Source organism: Salvia splendens, chromosome 13 (assembly GCF_004379255.2).
Source record: "Salvia splendens isolate huo1 chromosome 13, SspV2, whole genome shotgun sequence".
NCBI lineage: Eukaryota > Viridiplantae > Streptophyta > Magnoliopsida > Lamiales > Lamiaceae > Salvia > Salvia splendens.
In genome coordinates, this window is record NC_056044.1 from 29,773,712 (window position 1) to 29,795,181 (window position 21,470).

The window sequence follows — 21,470 nt, forward strand, 5'->3', positions numbered from 1 at the left end:
ACAATGCGCGATACCCGAACCCACGTTGAGCTACAAGAAGACCTAATCAAACACATGTGGGCAAAATTCGGCCACGAGTCGTGGGCTTTTTAATTTTATGAATTTAATTATGTAATTTTTAATTTTTAGGATTTTAATTATATAATTTTTATTTTTTAAGATTTTAATTATGTAATTTTTAATTTTTAATGTATTTTGTAATATTATTCCGGGTATGTTTAATGTATTTTAATTTTGTGGAAATGTTTTTATTCAAATTGAATAATGGAATGGTGAGACCATTGTGCTCGTCCTTGCAGAAGAGCACGACTGTGGGTGTTGTGCTCTTGCCTAAGAGCAGGAAGAAAAAGTGGGGCCGGGCCCACAACCGTGCTCGTTGGCAAGAGCACGGCTGTGGATGCTCTAACAATCGCAAAAATGTTTTTCAATTTCTGAAAATCTTTACTATATACAACCCTACTTATAGAGCAAGAGCAAGGGAAGTATACTGGGTTGAGTTTAAATCACAACATTTGAACTCATATGTCACTCCATTTGATATCACTTTCAAAATGTTTCAAAACAAATATACTCCACCAAATTTTACTCCATTGCAAGTGATTAAATAGAGTTCAACTTTCTCACATTGCTCTTGAGCCAGTAACCGAAAGTTGCGTTGCAGATCATCTTTAGAAGTCCTTATTTAACTTCCAAATAATCAATTATTATCAATATGATTAAAATGGATTAAATCGAGTAATACGATACAATTAGTCGACCTAAAAGGCCAACATTCTATGACTAAAGAGAAAAGAACCTAACCTATGTAAAGATAATCCATTTGATTTGTAAGTCACGTGAGACAATAAAGTCCGTAACACGGTTACATCTTTGAGCGTCCCTTATCCGCGGAAGTGTCCCCTACCGTCTCGTCGGAGGCCATGGCCGCCAGCACCTCCGCGAACACGGTCCTCCGGTTCGCCGCGTACAGCTTCCCGTCCCACCTCCTCGCCGCCATATCCGCCCCCAGGTCCACTGCGGCCGCCATAGTCGCGGCCGCAGTGGCGTGGGCCGAGTCAACGATGCCCCACTCCACCCCTCTCCGGGCATCGATCTTCTCGGCCCTCAATACGACATCCCTCAGAATCTGAGGGGACCCAATCTTGCTCCTCAGCACTCTCACAAACCACATAGAGAGCCTATAATTAATCTCGAGCTCGCCCATTGAGAGCCGCCCTACGTCCTCCCGCATCATGACGTAGTCGTGGCTCAGGGCGAGGATGAACCCGGCCGCGGACGCGTTCCCGTTCACGGCCGCGATCGTGGGCATGGGGAGGGAGATGAGATCCTCCACCAAAAGGCGGAGTTTCTCCGACATGACCCGGGCACGGGCCAGGGACCGGGCCGGGTCTGGGTCGGCCCGGGCCCACGCCAGGTCGTACCCGCTGGAGTAGAAGTCGCCCTCCGCGGTGGTGACGAGGACGGTGGAGTGGGTCGGCTCAGACTTGACCCGGCCGAGTGCGGCTCGGATGGAGTCGATCAGGGTCGGGTTGAGGCGGTGTTCACCGCCGCCGGTTATGGTGAGGATGAAAACGTCGCCGTTTCTCTGCAAAGTGCACATCTTTTTTAGTGAAAAAAAATGTGAGATTTTTTGAATAGTTGAGTGTGAGATTTGTAATGTTTCAAGGGTGAGATACAGAAGTTTAAGGTAGGTACTTATATAGGAGTATAACGGAAAATTTAGTTTGAGGTAGTCGGAAAAACACATGGAAATTATGGTTGATTTTTTTTAATTCTGAAAAATGAAATAAGCGTGTTTCCGTATTATCAAACGATATTAACCTTAGCTTATTTGATTGTGATGTTGTCTCAAACGGCTATCACATCCTTCGTTCAGAAAAGAAATGGCTGAGATTCATTTATGAAGTACTATGAAAAAATCGAAAACCTTAAAACATGAATGCTAGGCCACAAAATCAAGAAAATATCAAACAGCTTTACATTTAGTATAGATAGAACATGGGAAAAAAAACCTTAACTAGTATTTGGATAAATTTAGTCAAAAAATTGCGGATGGAAAAACTCGTTTTGCTAATTTATTGGTTGTTTGGTTAATATCTTGGTTTTCACTTTTTTTTTATCACGAGCCGTGTTTGTTTTATTGGTTATTATTGAAACACATTCTTGTCCCGTATCAATAAATTGATGATATTCTTTGTAAAATAAGTGGATAATCCTTCTTTTTATAAGTTTTTTTAAAAGTCGTGTGATCCATTTCTAACATAGTACTAGAGTGGGCCTAAGTCAATGATGAGTTTCTTTATTGCAAGTGTGGAAGTCCGATGATCATTCCGGCCTACACATTACGGGGGCATATTGATACCCTTTGTCCCACATTGACAAATTGATGATCCTGACTCTTCTATAAAATAATTGGATAACCATCCCTCTTAAGAGTGGCTTCTTTCTAATACTCCCTTCATTCCAAAGTAATTAGAGCATTTCTTTTGGACACGAGATTTAAAAAATAAATGTGTTAAAGGATAAATGAGAGAATAAAGTAAAAGAGGGAATAAAAAGAGAGTAAAGTACGAGACAACAAAGTGAAAAGGTTATTTCAAATGTGTTGTCAAGATCTATTTCAAATCGTTTCACCGTGTTGTCTCGTCAATGTCGTTATTGACCAAGTAATGCGACCGCGACTGCCTTCGCTCTTAAACTGCCACCGCCTTCGGGTTCAAATCCCAATGCTATTGTTAGACTTAACGGTCGAAGATCTCGCGTGTCAAATTCTAGGACAAAACAACATGAATAGTGTACGCCTCGAAATTTAAGACGGGCCCGTCATATTTGAAACATTGAACCAAGTCCAACAGTATAATGAATTCGTATAACCTACTAAAACGAAACCTACAAACTAACACAAAGAACAAAAAAACAAACTACTAACAATTAGGTAATTCGCACGTTGATAAACTCGTAGTTTTGCAAGTGTTTAGGATGTTTGAAAGTGCATATTCTAGCGTTTTGTAACACACTACTTGAGTTTTCACCAATTATCCCCTATGTTAGTGTTTTGATGAGTTTGTCGAGTTTTTGTAATCATAACAGGTGGAAACGGACGAAAATTGCTCGAAAACAGCCATGTTGGGCGTTTGACTGAAGAAGCTCGGGCGTTTTCACCATCAAACCGGGCATTTCCACTGGACCCGGGCGTTTTGCGATGGAAAAATGCCCGGGTCGGGCGTTGGACACGTATTTGGGGCTTCGAGCTAAACGCCCGGGCAGAGCGTTTTTACACTTCAGACCGGGCATTTTTACACTGCAGGTCGGGCATTTTGCTTATGCCTTACAATTGCTGCATTTTTCACCCCGGATATAAATAAGACCTAGGGTTCGACTTCCAAAGGGATTCCACACACCCAATAAGAGTTTTTAAAGGTTTTGAGAGTAGATTGAAGAAACGGAGAGTCACAATCATCAACAAGTTTGAAGACGAAGACGATTTGCCATTCAATCCACTCTTGGGAGTATCTTCATTAATTTTCCTATGTCCAATTTATTTTCTATGGATTCCTGTTGTGAATTTGAGTTGAATATCAGTGGCTAAATCTTTTGTAGAGTTTTGGTTAAGACTACAATGAACGCTTTTGATTAATTCCAGGATTTTTTATTACCCATGCTCTTGTGATTTCTTTGTTTCATTATTGTGCTTTCCAATTCAATTTCTTAGCTACCAATTGAGTTTGTTGACCTAGTTTTGAGTAATCGATAGATACCTAATTAGGATTGATAAAAGAATGAACAACTCCTAAATAATTTGCATTCGAGAGAAGGAATTCTAGAGTGAGGGCTTGAGCCTTTTGTTTTAAGGAGTGAATTGTGAAGTATTAGAAGAAGACTTCAATATTAATGGTTAATCAACGGGTTGAGTGCATTCGAGAGGGGGCTTAGTCTAGACTAGCGGCTTTCCTAGTAATCATAGAGAGTTCAATTGGGTAATCGAAGTTGTTGAACTGGTTGCATTGTGTTCGTTGTAGTTGGATCCAAGGCTCTACCTTGTTCTCTTATTTGAAACTTATCTTTTGTTGTGTGCTTTCAGTTCGTTTTTGTTTAATAGTTTTCTAAAATCAAACCAAACTTTCCGGATTGTCTAGATAGTAGTTAAAGTTGGTTCATGGTTCTTGAGTTTGCACAATTTGTCTCTGTGGGATACGATACTCTTACTTGTTTTATGCTACACTAGCCCCGTACACTTGCGGGTATTTCTCGTGTTAAAAATAATTCGAGTCAACATGTATGTTGTTTGCTAAAAAATTTCATATTTATATAATTATAAGAATATACGACAAAGGGGTTGATTGGGGTGTGACATTACACCTCCATCTTTGTAGGATTATGTCCTTACTTCCATGTGATAAATTTTAATATCTTGTGAGTTAAGGTTTTGAAAATAGTCTCGGATTGCACGTCCGGCGACATGTGGATAGGTCTAAAGAGGGTGCCTGGTCAGTTCACGTATTTTCCATGCTCATGCACGAGCACGAACATGAATTGTTTTAGCTAGTCTACTTGATTAGTCCGCGATATTATTTTAAACACGCATCATCAGAGTTAATCCTAGCTTTCATATATCGATGCAAACTCACCACAAGAATGACTTAATTTAAAGCAAAAACATGGAAACCCTAATTTTTTGAATTTAAATTATATTATAATAATAAAAACTTATTGCAGAATAATAAATTTCATTATTTATAAATATTTTGAAACTTAAAAATGCTAATTTATCGAATTTGAAGTATAATATAATAACTAAAACTAACTACTCCAATGAAATTCTAATTATAAATGGTTTAGAAACCCTAAGAATTAAAAAAAAACAATAAAAAGACTATTTCGCTATATAAATGAATCATCAACTAGTTTCAGGAGCTAATGCGAATTTTAGACCAGTTTGACACAATTCACATTTTCCGCATCGTTTGCTAAAACTGCACCATGTACTAAGTGCGTGTGTGTACAAGGCCAGTGCGAATGAATCATCGTCTCTAAAACAATAAAAATACTTTAAATGAATCATCAGCTCGTTGCGCAAGCCCAGTGCGAATTTCAAATAATTTTGACACGTACAATTTGTGTTTTCTGCATTGTTCGTTGAAACTGCATCATGTACTAAGTGTGTGTGCGCGCGCGATAGAGAGAGAGAGATAGAGATAGAGAGGGAAGGGGGATTATAAATGAGGAAAAAGGAGAGTGTGGGATGAGAAGAGACAAACAAGGGATAGAGCAGTTGGACTAAGTTGGTGTGTGTGTGTGTGTGTGTGAGTAAGACACTATGGTTGGGAATGCATTTGAGTTGATGCTTATTTTTTTAGTTGGTAGGTTTGTTTTTATTTGTTAAGTTTCATTTACTTTCCATTTAATTAATCTCTGACCTTTTCTTTCATTCAAATCTCTTAATCCCAACCATTTTGATTTTTTGCACTTTATGTGGTGTAAATTGGTAGTTACTGTTTTTAGGCTCGTATAAGGAGTTACTCTTTTTGTTTATTAAAACTTTAGATTCGCTACATTGTTCTCTTCAATTTTCTGTGTGCGTTACGGAGGAATTTTCAATTTTTTGTAGGTAGTTTTGCAGTGGACGGAGTATTCAATCAAAGATTTTTACTATTTAACTATTTATATTTACAATGAGTTGTGAGGAGAGTGAAGAGGGAAGGGGGATTATAAATGAGGGAAAAAGGGAGTGTGGGATGGGAAGAGACAAAGAGGGGATAGAGCTGTTTGACTAAGTTGGTGTGTGAGTGTGTGTGAGTGTGTGTTAGTGAGATACTTGAGTGGTTGTGAGTTGTGCTTTATTTTGTTGGGTTGATAGGATAGTGATAAAATACAAACTCTGTATATTGTAAAAGCTCTAAACTTCTCAACACATTGTACAATTTTATGATTTTGAAGTCAACACATTGTCAACATAACGTCAACCGTTGATACTGTGTTGACATTTTCGATTATGTTATTTTGTCATCTGTTGACATTTTCTAATGGTCCAAATCATAATTTGGAGTTTGTACAATATATGTTTCACTTTGCATTTGATTACATTCCTCGGTAGATAAGTGTGGTTCTATATGAAAAGTTTTATTTATTTTACATAAATTTATCTCTTCCTTTCCTTTGATTCAAATCTCTTAATCTCAACCATTTTGTTTTTGTGTGCTTTATGTGGTGTAAATTGTTAGTTACTTCGTCCGTCCCATAAATTTTGTCACATTTTGATTGGACACGAGTTTTAAAAAATGTAATGGAAAGTGAGTTGAAAAAGTTATTGGAATGTGAGTCATACTTTTACATGTTAGTTATATAATAAAATGTGAGTGAGAATGGGTTAAAGGAATATGAGGTCCACTATCAAAATGGTAAAAAGAAAAGAAAAATATGACAAATTTTGTGGGACGGGCGGAAACGGAAAAATGTGACAAACTTTCTGGGACAGATGGAGTACTACTTATAGGCTCGTACGAGTAACTATTCTTTTTGTTTATTATCTATTTAGATTCATTACAATGTGCTCTTCAGTTTTCTGTGTGCTGTTTTGACACATATTGATGAATTTTTCATTTTTTTGTAGTTTTGCAGTGGATGGAGGAGTATGTACATCCAATTAGATATTTTTATTATTGAACTATATCTTTATCGAGAATTGTTCTTGCTATCGGATATTTATATACGTGAACACCACCAAAATTAAAAATAAACTTGAAAACAATAAAAGGACTATTTCACAATTGAAATTTAAATGAGACTCTTATTCGCGGACTTAGTATGTGTGAGGAACTACTTATAGGCTCGTATGAGGAACTATTCTTTTTGTTTATTATCTATTTAGATTCATTACAATGTGCTCTTCAGTTTTCTGTGTGTGGTTTTGACTCATGTAGATGAATTTTTCAATTTTTTGTAGTTTTGCAGTGGATGGAGGAGAATGTACATTCAGTTAGATATTTTTACTGTTGGACTATATCTTTAGCGAGAATTGTTCTTGCTATCGGATATTTATATGCGTGAACACCACCAAAATAAAAAATAAACTTAAAACAATAAAAAGACTATTTCACCATTGAAATGAGACTCCTATTCGCGGACTTAGTGTGTGTGCAGTGTGCGTGTAGTGTGTGAAGGTGCCCATTTTTATTAACTTATTAATTATTTGGAATTGGAATTGTAACTCAATTCAAAATCCAAATACTTTGTGGTACCAAACATTGGATTTGGAATTCAAGGCACCGATTTCGATTCCGCTTAAATGAATCATCAGCTGCATTGCGCAAGCCTGATTAGAATTTCAAATAATTTTGACAGAATTGGTGTTTTGTGCATTGTTCGTGGAAACTGCATCATGTACTAATTAAGCATCATGTACTAATTAAGTGTGTGCGCGCACGAAAGAGAGATAGAGAGAAGAACATATATACTTGTTTCCGAGCAAACGATGAAGGTCGATGATTTTTTCGTCTTCTTGCCTGGTGAATTTCCTCTCTTGATATCAGGCTTGAGGTAGTTGATCCATCGAAGCCGGAAGCTTTTGCCGCATCTCAACAGACCTGCCGCAGAAATCAAAATAAATATATACAGACCAAGATTATAATGAGATGAGATCATAGTCCATAGAGATAGACCAGCAGCTCTAGGAAGATATTGCCAGTTGCTTACACCATGCTCAGTGATATGCTTGGTGAGAATCTCGTCTTCTTCTTTTGTCCATGCCCCTTTGTTGATATTGCAAGGAAATCGAGCCATGTCTAATTCTATATCTATTTGTGTGTGTGTTTCTGTGTTTATGTGTGTGTTTTAGCTTCTAACATACACAGGCAACGCAGAGTGAGTGAATGTGTGAAGAGGGTGAAGAGGGAAGAGGGTATATGAATGAGGGAAAAGGGAGTGTGGGATGAAAAGAGACAGACTTAGTTGGTGTGTGTAATTCAGATACTACTTGAGTGGTTGGGAGGGCGTTTGAATAATGCTTTATTCTTTGGGTTGGTAGGTCTGATTTCATGTGTTAAATTTAATTTATTTTCCATTATTTAATCTTTTATTTTTCTTTCATTCTAATCTCTTGATCCCTACATTTTGTTTTTCTGTGCGTGGTGTATTATTCTTTTTTTTTATTAAATATTTGATTCAATACAGGGTGCGTTTTAGTTTTCTGTGTGTTGTGGGTGGTTTTGACCGATGTTAAGGATTTTTACATTTTTACTGTTGAACTATATAGGTACGTATCGAGAATAATTGTTCTTGCTATCGGATATTTATATACGTGGATACAAACAATATAGTACATTTATACGCGGGATTTGATCGAACGTTGCAAACAAACAGTAAGACTTAACATGAAAACATTTTGTCCACTGTGCTTTAACAATATATATTCAACGCACAATCTTAATTATGAATGAAGATCTTATTATTGTTTGTATTTTTCGATGCGACAAGAATTACTAACAATTTATCCATATTAATTATGAATTGAGATCTTATTATTGTTTGTATTATTCGACGCGACAAGAATTACTAACAATTTAGCAATAAATATCCATTTTTCAACTCGACAAGAACTACTAACAATTTAGCCATAAATATCCATTTTCTTTTTTTACATCAATAGAATATTGGCCAGTTTTTTTATATTTCCAACTTTATGCTTCATAAATATTGTTATCAATTAAAATTGTTTAGATAAAAAAGTAAAAATTACAAAATACAAAAAAGTACTACTACAAGATACTGGACAAGTAATACTCCCTCCACCCATAGAAAATAGTATCATTTGTGGACGACATGAATTTTAATATGAAATTGGTAAAATAAGAGAGAATGAGAATAAATAGGTACAATAAAAGAAATAAAGAGAAAAAGTGGGTAAAATATGAGAGAGATGAGAAAAAGTGGTTTAAGTATCAGAGGTAAACTTTACATTTTTAGAAATGATAGTACTTTTTTGGGGACATTCCCAAATGACATATATAATATAACTAATTTTCATGGACGAATGGAGTAAATGAGAGTCATGAGACCGTGTCCATATTCCTTGAAATCTAACGGCTGCAAAATGCATGATTAATTGTGGCATATTGAATTAGCAAATAAGTAGTAGTTGGATGGACCTCAAAACTCAATCCTAATACTAGCTGGTAATATCAACTCATCCCTCATCTCATTCCAATTTTCGTTTTGTAAAACTTGTTATTAATTTCATATTATCTTGTACTTATTTGTACAGTTTTTTTCTCTTTACAATATTAATTAATAAGAATATTTCTGAAACATATAAAGTTGGAAATATGCAAGAACTGGCCAATATTCTATTGAAGTAAAAAAAGAAAATAAATATTTATGGATAAATTGTTAGTTATTCTTGTCGTGTCGAAAAATGCAAGCAATAATAAGATCTTGATTCATAATTAATATAGACAAGTTATAAGTAATTCTTGTCGCATCGAAAAATACAAATAATAATAAGATCTTGATTCATAATTAATATGGATAAATAGTTAGTAATTCTTGTTGCATAAAAAAAACAAACAATATATAATAAGATCATGATTCATAATCAAGATTGTGCGTTGAATAGTTAAAACACAAAGGACAAAATGTTTCCTTGTTTAGTGTTACTCTTTGTTTGCAAAGTTCGATCAAATCCTGCAGATAAATGTACCATATTGGTAGTATTCACGTATATAAATATCTGATAACAGGAACAATTCGCAAGCCTAAAAAAATGAAAAATTCCCTTAGATGAGTCAAAACCGCACACAAAACATTGAAGAGCACATTGAAATGAGTGTAATGTTAACGGACAAAATGTTTCCTTGTTTAGTGTTACTCTTTGTTTGCAAAGTTCGATCAAATCCTGCAGATAAATGTACCATATTGGTAGTATTCACGTATATAAATATCTGATAACAGGAACAATTCGCAAGCCTAAAAAAATGAAAAATTCCCTTAGATGAGTCAAAACCGCACACAAAACATTGAAGAGCACATTGAAATGAGTGTAATGTTTGAATGAACAAAAAGAAACAATAACTACCAATTTACACCATATAAAGCGCAAAAATATAAAATGGTAGGGGTGAAGAGATTTAAATGCAAGAAAAAGAAGAGATTAATTAATAGAAAATAAATGGTTCTTACCACATAAAAACATAACTACCTAACAAAAAATAATGCACCAAGTAGTATGATTTTCACTTACTTTTCCAAATTTGTAATATAATAAAACAGATTGATTTGGAAAACTTTGTTTTTCCAAATCACATATCATGGGAAGTGATATTCTATCATAAATTATCAATTAGTTGGCCTATTTAAACAATAAAAAAGAACAATAGGAAAAAATATGTCAAGAGGAAAATGTTGAAATTCAACAAATAAAAACTGGAAAGAACCAAAATACTAAATTATTTTTCTCAAATTTACAAAAAAATATGTCATATTAACATATCCAAAAAAATTACAATCTTAATAAAATTATATACTCCATCCGAATCCTAAAAATAGAAATTATTTCCTTTTTGGTACGTTTCTAAAAATAGAAACTTTCTATTTTAGGGAATGGACCCCATAATCCACTAACATTAATTCCACTACATTTTCTTTTCCTCTTTGATAAGGCTCGTTTCATGCATTGGTTATTGGGTGAATTTACATACTTTCGAGGAGATAATGTACAACATTTGAGTTTAGGTGTGCAGGTAGCTGCTGGGTCGAGTAGATCATGCAAACTGACCAAGTAGATGCAAAGTGAGCAGAAATGGAGTAAAAATTACCAAGGAGAATTTTCAGAAGAAGCAGGCAGAGTGATGAGTAGGACAAAAAGGAAAGGAACTCGAAGACATCCTTATTTTATGGGCACAAATGTCAAATCAGGGGAGATATACACTAGGGATTTGGGCCTCAACGATATAAAGGGACCAATATTAAAGAATGAAGTAGCCTTCTTTGAGCTCACCAACTTTCCTGCATCATTACTTAGAGTTCATAGCCAAGATTCACTCCACTCCAGTTTCAAGCTCTCTGCCTCCACTCCACACTTGGAGGGGGGAAATCCTAGTTCCGGTCATTTTAGCTTGTAATCGTGGTTCCACCGCTTCTAGGAGCAAAGATACAATCTCTATTTCTGTTTTGCAACACTTTTAGTTTCATTTCGGAAGTGTGTGGTGCTTGAGACTCTTAGCTTAAGAATTCCGTATTTCTTTCTGTTTTGAAAAGTGCATGATCATGGTTTATTCAATGGGATATTTTTACTATGGGACTATATCTTTATCGAGAATTGTTCTTGCTATCGGATATTTATATGCGTGAATACAATCAAAATTAACAAATAAACTTAAAAACAAAAAAAAGACTATTTCACCACTTAAAATGAGACTCCTATTAACGGATTTAGTGTGTGCAATGTGCGTATAGTGTGCGAAAGTGCCTAATTATATTAATTTTTTAATTATTTCAAATTTTAATCATCTACTTTGATATGAAATTCAAATTGTAGAATTGGAATTGTAATTCAATTCCAAATCTAAATACTTTGATGTACCAAACATCGAATTTGGAATTTTAAGCACCGATTCCGATTCCGCTTGCTCAATTCCATGATACGGAACAGAGCCTTATTTCAGTTTAGAAACAACACAAGTTATAAATGGAATCACAGCTGATAGCAAACTACGTAAAACTCTACTCAACTCCAACTCCAAAAACTTGACTAAATCGCAAGGTTAACTATGAACTCATAATGAATAACAAAGAGAAAACTGCATTCATATTTTTATTTCAAAAAGGCCAAAATCTTCCACATTTAATCAAAGGGTACAGGCTCAGACACAATGACAATTAATTAATGATAATTGTTGAGAGCCATTTCCAAAAAAATGTGTTAAATTTGCAGCGTCAGTTGATGATCAGTAGGGATTAGGAGGTCTGATGGAAAGATCCAAATTAATTTGGGAAGTAGGTCTGATAGATAGATCCAAATTGATTTGGGGACGAGGTTGGATGGATAGATCCAAATTGATTTGAGGAAGAAGTCTGATGGGAGGATCTAAATTGATTTGCGGACGAGGTCTGGTGGAAAGATCCAAATTGATATTGGGACGACGATTCGCAGCCGTAGAAACATTAAAACCGGCGTCGTTTCTGACCATCAAGGGCGCGTCCCTATGCGTAGAGAAAATTCTAGGGTTTTGGTTGATCGATAGCGACGGATTGAGGTTTATGTGGGTTTGAGGGTCGATGCCACGGCCGATGAGCATCCGTCTCACATGAGTGTTCCAGTAGTTCTTGATATCGTTGTCCGTTCTCCCGGGCAATTGGGCAGCAATAAGAGCCCATCTGCATAATAAATTAAGATAGTTAATGAATAGAGGGAATGTATTGATGCAAATACAAAACTCTAGTTTTTTATATTCACAATATATTAGTAATAATCAAAATTAACTGCAAAAATGAAGTTTGGTAGTGTGGAAATCCTAGAACTTCATCATGTACTAAATGTGTGCGCACGCGAAAGAGAGGTAGAGAAAAGAACATAAAATAACCAAAACTTACTACTCCAGTGAAATTCTAATTATAAATGATTTAGAAACCCTAGGAATCCAATTTTTTGACACAATTCACATTTTCCACATCTTCTACTAAAACTGCATCATGTATGCCCAGTGCTGGTTGTGCATGCCCAGTGCGAATTTCAAATAATTTTGACACAAGTGTGCGCGAGAGAGAGAGATCGAGAGAAGAACATATATACTTGTTGCCAAGCAAACGATGGAGGTCGATGATGGCTGCAGTTTCTTCCCTGGTGAAATTTCCTCTCTTGAGATCAGGCTTGAGGTAGTTGTTCCATCGAAGCCGGCAGCTTTTGCCGCATCTCATCAGACCTGCCGCATATAATTAAATTAAAATAAATAAATAAATATACACACCATGATTACAATGAGATGAGATGAAAGAGATATACCAGCAGCTCTAGGAAGATATTGCCAGTTGCTTACACCATGCTCAGTGATATGCTTGGTGAGAATCTCGTCTTCTTCTTTGGTCCATGCCCCTTTGTTAAGATGCTCCATGTCTAATTCTATATCTATTTTGTGTGTGTGTGTTTCTGTGTTTATGTGTGTGTGTTTAACTTCTAGGATACACACGCAACGCAGAGTGAGTGAATGTGTGAGGAGAGTGAAGAGGGAAGAGGGATTATAAATGGGGAAAAAGGGAGTGTGGGATGAGAAGAGACAAACAAGGGATAGTGATGTTTGACTTAGTTGGTGTGTGTGTGTGTAAGTCGGATACTACTCGAGTGGTTGGGAGTGCGTTTTAATTATGCTTTAATTTTTGGGTTGGTAGCTCTGTTTTTATGTGTTAATTTTCATTTATTTTCCATTATTTAATCTTTTATTTTTCTTTCATTCAAATCTCTTAATCCCTGCATTTTGTTTTTCGGTGCTTTATGCGGTGTATTATTCTTTTTTGTTTATTATATTTGATTCATTACAAGGTGTTTTTTAGTTTTCTATGTGTTGTGTGGTTTTGAGTTTTGACCCATGTTGAGGATTTTTTAATTTTACTGTTGAACTATCTATGTATGTATCGAGAATATATTGTTCTTGCTATCGGGATACGTGAATACAACCAATACAGTACATTTATATGCGGGATTTGATTGAACGTTGCAAACAAACAGTAACACTTAAAAGGAAACATTTTGTCCGTTGTGCTTTAACTATTAAACGCACAATCCTAACTATGAATCGAGATCTTATTATTGTTTGTTTTTTTCGATGCGACAAGAATTACTAACATATTATCCATATTAATTATGAATCGAGATCTTATTATTGTTTGTATTATTCAACGCGACAAGAATTACTAACAATTTAGCTATATTAATAATGAATCAAGACCTTATTGTTTGTATTTTTTGACGCGATAAGAATGACTTGAAAATATATATCTATATTAATTATGAATCAAGATCTTATTACTCTTTGTATTGAAAACTCAACGCGACAAGAATGACTGACAATTTATCCATAAATATCCATTTTATTTTTTACATCAATAGAATATTGGCCAGTTCTTCTATATTTCCAAATTTATGCTTCATAAATATTCTTATCAATTAATATTGTAAAGATAAAAAAGTAAAAAATAAAAAATACAAATAAGTACTACTATAAGATAATGTATAAGTAATACTCCCTCCGTCTACAAAAAATAGTCTAAAAAAAGTTCTCAAGCCTAAAAAAATCGAAAAATTCCTAAACCGCACATAGAAAACTAAAGAGCACATTGAAATGAGTCTAAAGTTTTAATGAATAAAAAGAATGGCTCTTTATATGAGCCTAAAAACAATAACTGCCAATTTACACCACAAAAAGCGCAAAAAAAACAAATGGTTGGGATGAAGAGATTTGAACGAATGAAAAAGAAGAGATTAATTAATGGAAAAAACATATGTTGGGATGAAGAGATTTGAACGAATGAAAAAGAAGAGATTAATTAATGGAAAAAACAAATGTTGGGATGAAGAGATTTGAACGAAAGAGAAAGAAGAGATTAATTAATGGAAAATAAATGATTCTTAACACAATAAAACATAACAACCTAAAAAAAAAATAATGCACAAATTAAGTAGTATCTCACTTACATGTTAGTAGTACTATCTTTCTAAATTTCTAATACTAATAAAACAGATTGACTTGGAAAACTTTGTTTATCCAAATCACATATCATGCGATGTGACATTCAGTGCATTGTTAAATTTGAACTCCTTTTTTTTAATATGTTTTGCCATGATAATATTTTCAAGTTTCTATTATTTTCTTATAAAAATTAGCTGTCAAGTCTCAAACCAATACCAGATCGATAACTTTGTGTTGAGATAGTCTAACATGTGAATTAAAAATAAATTGCTCGTCAATCCACTAATTACTAATTGATTTTAGAATGATACCTCATTAGTGTTTTTGGTCGTCTTTTCACCAATCAGTGGCAGTGTACACTTTAATAAATGAGAGTGTATCTAGCTTACCTTGGAATCTAAGCGCTGCAAAATGCATAATTATTTGAGGCTTATTGAATTAGACAATAATTAGTTGAATGGACCTCAAAGCCCAAGCCCAAGCCCAAGCCCAAGCCCAATACTAGCTAGTAATATCAACTCATCCCTCATCTCATTCCAATTTATTAATTGGCGAGTTTTTTTGTAGTGCATATTGAAAATGTATAATTTTTTGAAAAATAATATTCAAACTTTCATAATTTCATTACAGCAAACACTAACTTCACAAATTTATTACTGCACCATCACGTGCTATAATTTGGAAATACAAAATTACAGTAGTTGTAATAAGTAAAGAATGCTAGATACATCTATTATGTGGCAGATGGAGTATTACTTTTCTATCTTAGTTATAGTTGGACCAGAATTGGGCCTGGAGGTAATCGATAATGTTCTTCTCAACCTGGAAAGCCTTGGCCAATACATCCGGGTTAACCTTTGGGTCCGACCCGAACACCGCGTTGGCAATGGTAATGGTACCCGGATTCTGGCTCCCGAAGCTGGCAAATGCAATGGCGTTGGTCTTTCCGACATTGAACTGGAAGTGGATGAGACCTTGTGGGAAGACGAACACATCTCCCGGGTACAAATACTTGGTGAAGAGCTTGTTCTTCTGGGCGGGATCGGCCGGGTTGGATGTGACGAAGCCCACGTAGAGAGTGCCTTCCACCAAGAGGAAGGCCTCAGTGGCACGTGGGTGGGTGTGGGGTGGGTTGATTCCATAAGGGGCAAAGTCGAGGCGAGCCATGGAAACGCCGAGAGTGTTGAGGCCTTCAAGCTGGTTGACATTGACCGGAGTCACAAATGACCCGAGCTGATTGGATGTGTTTCCGGCCTTGTTTAGGCCCTGGAAAAGGAAATCATCCGCGACCACCATGTTCGGGTTCTTGCAAAACTTCCCATTCACAAAAACTACATTCAAGCAAACAAACAGTTAGTATAAGCGTGACATTATAGATAATAATGTATAGTAATATAAGGTTTTATTGAGTGATTTACCAGCATTTTTGGCATCAGGAACAGCAACGCAGAAATCCTGAAGTTGGGATGGATCAGATGCATATGCAATCGAAGCCAACCAAAAAGCAAGAAATATTGAGCACAATCCAAAACTCATCTTCATTTTAATTAGCTAATTACAGTATATATATATGATGTTACTTCTATTCTCTTCTTTTATCTGTGATACCAACTTAACATGAGAATTACTCCTTTTTATAGGAGTGAAAAATACTAATTAGCTATATTCATTTGTCATACTACTTAAAAAAAATATAATTGAACTTTTCTTGATGGAAATAGAAACTGTCAAGACACGTCTTAACATTTAACTTGTCATATTACATCATACCTAATCCCATCAGCGGCGGCCAATTTATTTCATCTACTATTTTTTATATTTGATCGATCATATGTAGACTCATTCAATCTTCAATCGACTAATTATTCAAATGTTCCAATGTTGGTACTATTATAGATCCTTTTGAGAGAAATAGCTTAGAAAGGGAAAGTTGGGATTTGGATTAGGTATTGACTCACCATCTCAATCTCAATTTCAATTCATTAAATCAGATTTGAAATTAATTTCGTTCGCTCTATATAATATAGAAAAGTTTATATTTCTACTTTCTACGAAATATAATAAATGTAATGCAAATATAAAAAGTATAGTGGATGTTTAAATTGATATAAGGAACACATTTTGTTCACATCTGACTGTTTCAATTAAGCAAGAATGAATCTCTAGCAAGTAAAGGTTACCAAGTCTAATTAGAGTGTGGTAATTTGGTTACTGAGTCTAATTTGGTAACTAAGCCAAAGTTGCTGAGTTGTCATTTTCACTCTATGCATAGAAAATGTTATGACGATGTCAAATTTTGATCTTTTTATGTCTTACGGAATATAATTAATTTGCCCAAGAAAATCCGAAAGGGATCAAATTAACTATTGGCCAATCTAGTTAAGTTTCTTGAATTACTTGACTTTCTTATTAAAATTCCAATCCATATTGCCATATATTCACTGTTCATTTTTCTGTTATTTTATCTTGTTTATGCTCAATTACTCATAAGCGTGCATGACAATTTCAATTTAACTGATTCAACTCTAACTTAACAACTCTTCATTTTAATTACACTAAGGTACCCATTAAATATCTCATATTTGAGTAGTGCGAGTTTTAATAAATTGTATGTACGACTTTTTGTAAAAATGGGTGGAAAAAGTTAGTAGGACGTAAGTCCGACTTTTATATATAGAAAGTTACTAAAAAAATAATAAAAGTAAAATAAGATATTTATTAAAAACAGTTCAAATAAGAAAATAATGAGATATATTTCATAGGGACTGGGGATGGAGTATATTTAATTTTTCTACTAAATCTTTGTCTGGCATGAAAGGCTAAAATAATTGCAATCCTATTTCTTCATTTGATCGAATGTGGATTTTCATATTCTACTTTCTTGGCTAAGGTGAAAATGAAAGACCAACAGCCTTGACTTTCATATTCAAAGCAAAGGAAACCTAATTCAAAGCAGGTGAGTCAATTAACATTAATTATGAATCAAGATCTTATTATTGTTTGTATTTTTTGACGGACAAGACTTACTAACAATTTTCCATAAATATCTATTTTCTTTTCTTTTTGAGGTGCATCCGACTATTTATTTTCTACTCTCTCCGTCCCACTTAAGATGTACACGTTCAAGAGTGGCACGAGATTTAGGGATAAGTTGTTAGTTGAATATTTTAATATGGAGAGAGGAAAGAAGAATTTATTTACAAATATAAAAAGTGGACATTTTGAGTGAGACAAACTAAAAAGAAAAGGTGGACATCTTGAGTGAGACGGAGGGAGTAGTTCAATATGCTATGCATTTTGCAGCTGTTAAATTTCAAGTAAGCTAGACACGGTCTCATTTATTAAAGCGTACCCGCTATCCGACTGGTTAATGCAGACGACCCAAAACACTAATGAGGTATCATTCTAAAATCAATTGCAATAAGAGGATTGACGATCGATCTGTTTTTTAATTCACATGGATGAATATCTGAACACAAAGTTTTCGATCTAGTATTGGTTTGAGACTTGACAGCTAATTCATAATTAAATTTCATTAGTCTCAAAAAGGGCTGCAAAGGTGTAGTTTAGCGTTAGTATTAGTTGATACTACTACATAATTGAGGATTATTAATGAAGAAGCTAACTACACCAAAAAGAACGACTAAGGCCATTTTTTAATGCTATTAAGAACGCTAATTTGTGAGTCTGGTTATATCAACAATAATTCATAAAGTGTCCTTATTGTTGATGTCCCAGCTAAAATTAGCGGTATCCACATGAAATTAAATGTGACGAGTATTGCATACTGCTAGTTTAATTTAATTTCTCCTATAAAATGAGGGTTTGTCTTGCTCAGTTTTCCACCACAACACAGCTAGAACTAAAAAGTAACATATTAATAAAAATCATCTACTAATTATAAAAATGAATATATATAGGTGTTGGTTTGTGCTCTATTGTTACTACTTTTAAGGATCGTCGACTGTAAATTAGTTTGATATTGTCCGCTTTAGGTCAAGTCTGCATAGATTTGTTTTTGGATCACTCCCAAAAGGCCTCTAACTAATTGAGGTTGGCCTCCCAAAAGACTATTTTTCGTAGACAATGATAATAAATGAAACACTAGGCTCACAAGTTTATTATTTCAAATCACATAATAAAATTCGGAAATATAAAATTACACTAGTTGTAATAAGTAAAGAATGCTAGATATATTGGATTAAAAAGACAGACGCAACATACATGTATTGTTTGTCTATCTTAGTTATAGTTGGACCAGAACTGGGCCTGGAGGTAATCGATGATGTTCTTCTCAACTTGGAATGCCTTAGCCAACACATCCGGGTTGATTTTAGGGTCCGACCCGAACACCGCATTGGCAACGGTTATGGTACCCGGGTTCTGGCTGCCGAAGCTGGCAAATGCAACGGCGTTAGTCTTTCCGACATTGAACTGGAAGTGGATGAGACCTTGTGGGAAGACGAACACATCTCCCGGGTACAAATACTTGGTGAAGAGCTTGTTCTTCTGGGCGGGATCGGCCGGGTTGGATGTGACGAAGCCCACGTAGAGAGTGCCTTCCACCAAGAGGAAGGCCTCAGTGGCACGTGGGTGGGTGTGGGGTGGGTTGATTCCATAAGGGGCAAAGTCGAGGCGAGCCATGGAAACGCCGAGAGTGTTGAGGCCTTCAAGCTGGTTGACATTGACCGGAGTCACAAATGACCCGAGCTGATTGGATGTGTTTCCGGCCTTGTTTAGGCCCTGGAAAAGGAAATCATCCGCGACCACCATGTTCGGGTTCTTGCAAAACTTCCCATTCACAAAAACTACATTCAAACAAACAAACAAACAAACCATTAGTATGTATATATTTCCTCATTTATAACTTAAGTGTGACATTATAGATAATAATGTATAGTAGAATAAGGTTTTAATGAAGGGGTTTACCAGCATTTTTGGAATCAGGAACAGCAACGCAGAAATCCTGAAGTTGGGATGGATCAGATGCATATGCAATCGAAGCCAACCAAAAAACAAGAAATATGGAGCACAATCCAAAACTCATCTTCATTTTAATTTGTTGATTAACTATATATATATGATGTTACTTGTATTTCTCTTCTTTTATCTGTGATGGAAACTTAGCATGATAAGTACTCCTTTTTATAGAAGTGAAAACAGCAAGCTATCTTCAATCCTCGTCCTTTGAAAAAATAAAATTGAACTTTTCTTTGATTGAATTTGAAACTGTCAAGACACGTTTTACTTACATTTAACTTGTTAGTATTATCTTCCTTATATTTCATCATACCTAATCTCATCAGCGGCGGCCAATTTATTTCATCTACTATTTTTTTTTATATTTTATCGATCATATGAAGACTGCTTCAATCTTCAATCAACTGATTCAAATGTTCCAATGTTATTATATTATTATAGATCCTTTTGAGAGGAATGGGCTTAGAAATTAAGTGAAAGTTGGGATTTGGATTTGTCTCAACATCTCAATCTAACACTTAAAACTATTTTACTAGTTTTGTTAACCAAATATATACATCAAGCCGGACAATATTTCTATTCATTAAATCAGATTTCAGGTTAATTCCGTTCAATTCATGCAAATATAAATTTATTGGAAATTTGAATTGATATAAGGAACACATTTTGTAAATGTCTGACTGTTTCAATTAAGCAAGAATTAATCTCTAGCTAGCAAGTAAAGGTTACCAAGACTAATTAGGGGTGTGGTATGTATTATTATGTGATTAATTTGGTTACTGAGTCTAGCTAATTTTTACTTATCCAAAGTTGCTTAGTTGTCACTTTCACTCTATGCATAGAAAATGTTGTGAGAAAAGTCAAAATTTGATGATGTTTTTGTTGCTAATAAAATGCACAAGAATATCCGAAGGGGATCAGGTTAACAATTGGCAAATCTAATTAAGTTTGTTGAATCACTCGACTTTCTTCTTTAAATTTCAATCCATATTTCCCCATAATATTTAACTGTTCATTTTTCTGTTATTATATCTTGTTTATGCACATAAGAGTGCATGGCAATTTCAATTTATAAGAAAATATTTTAATTCATTAATTAATTGGAGTATATTTTAATGAATCGATTAAAGGAGTGGAGTTTATAAGAAAATATTTATGTTTTAGGCTGATGCAAGTATAAGTCATTTTTAATTCGGTTAACTACACAAATAATTCATCCAATATTCATGTTAAAAAAAGTTTATTAAATCTTTGTCCAGCATGGTATATGGTAGCAATCATATCCAGAAAATCTATTTCTTCATTTGATCCACTAAGGATTTTCATATTACTTTCTTGGCTAATTAAGGTGAAAATGAAACATCAACAGCCCTTGACTTACGTATATACTAATCAAAAGAAACCTAATTCAAAGCAGGTGATCGGTCAATTAACTTTATATACTTTCCCTAAGGAGATGTGCGAATTTTTTTTGATTAATATCGGTATAAAATAATGGCTAAGGATATTTTTAATGCAATTAAGGATACTAGTTTGTATTTTTTAAATATATCACTAAGTAGTTTTCATTGTTGGCTTCCCGACTAAAATTAAGGGATGCAAATGGAAGCGTCCTAAAAAAATAAAAGATAGAAGATAATTTGTCCTCAACTCAGAGATACTTTTTTTTGTGTTAGCTATTTTTCAAAATTTCAATTGCATCTCTATTTTTTTAAAAGATAGTAGTAGTATAAGCTTTTTTTAGTGTTTGATGAAGGCTAAAACTATTAAAATATTTCCCTTTGTCCTTAATTATATAAATACAAGCTTAACCAA

At 34.6% G+C, this 21,470-nt stretch overlaps 4 protein-coding genes and 1 pseudogene across 4 annotated transcripts; all 5 read right to left on the bottom strand.

Annotated features, from left to right (window-relative positions):
- The window catches only part of LOC121760852, a 30,048-nt pseudogene extending 22,269 nt beyond the window's left edge, over positions 1-7,779 (bottom strand).
- On the bottom strand, positions 682-1,732 carry LOC121761952 (enoyl-CoA delta isomerase 1, peroxisomal-like). The gene has a single exon (XM_042157665.1). It carries the CDS (start codon positions 1,598-1,600, stop codon positions 863-865), a length of 738 nt encoding a protein of 245 aa, XP_042013599.1. The 5' UTR covers positions 1,601-1,732; the 3' UTR covers positions 682-862.
- Positions 7,780-11,939: 4,160 nt separating the features above from the next.
- Positions 11,940-13,103, bottom strand: LOC121761957 (transcription factor MYB3-like). The gene is made up of 4 exons (XM_042157671.1): positions 12,995-13,103; positions 12,785-12,914; positions 12,122-12,369; positions 11,940-11,992 (listed from the first exon to the last, which is right to left on the bottom strand). Exons 1-4 carry the CDS (start codon positions 13,101-13,103, stop codon positions 11,940-11,942), a joined length of 540 nt encoding a protein of 179 aa, XP_042013605.1.
- A 2,156-nt stretch (positions 13,104-15,259) lies between these two features.
- Positions 15,260-16,284, bottom strand: LOC121761954 (germin-like protein subfamily 1 member 13). Its single transcript, XM_042157668.1, has 2 exons — positions 16,094-16,284; positions 15,260-16,006 (listed from the first exon to the last, which is right to left on the bottom strand). Exons 1-2 carry the CDS (start codon positions 16,215-16,217, stop codon positions 15,441-15,443), a joined length of 690 nt encoding a protein of 229 aa, XP_042013602.1. The 5' UTR covers positions 16,218-16,284; the 3' UTR covers positions 15,260-15,440.
- A 2,478-nt stretch (positions 16,285-18,762) lies between these two features.
- LOC121761953 (germin-like protein subfamily 1 member 13) lies at positions 18,763-19,803 on the bottom strand. Its single transcript, XM_042157666.1, has 2 exons — positions 19,605-19,803; positions 18,763-19,483 (listed from the first exon to the last, which is right to left on the bottom strand). Exons 1-2 carry the CDS (start codon positions 19,726-19,728, stop codon positions 18,918-18,920), a joined length of 690 nt encoding a protein of 229 aa, XP_042013600.1. The 5' UTR covers positions 19,729-19,803; the 3' UTR covers positions 18,763-18,917.
- Between the last annotated feature and the right edge of the window lie 1,667 nt (positions 19,804-21,470).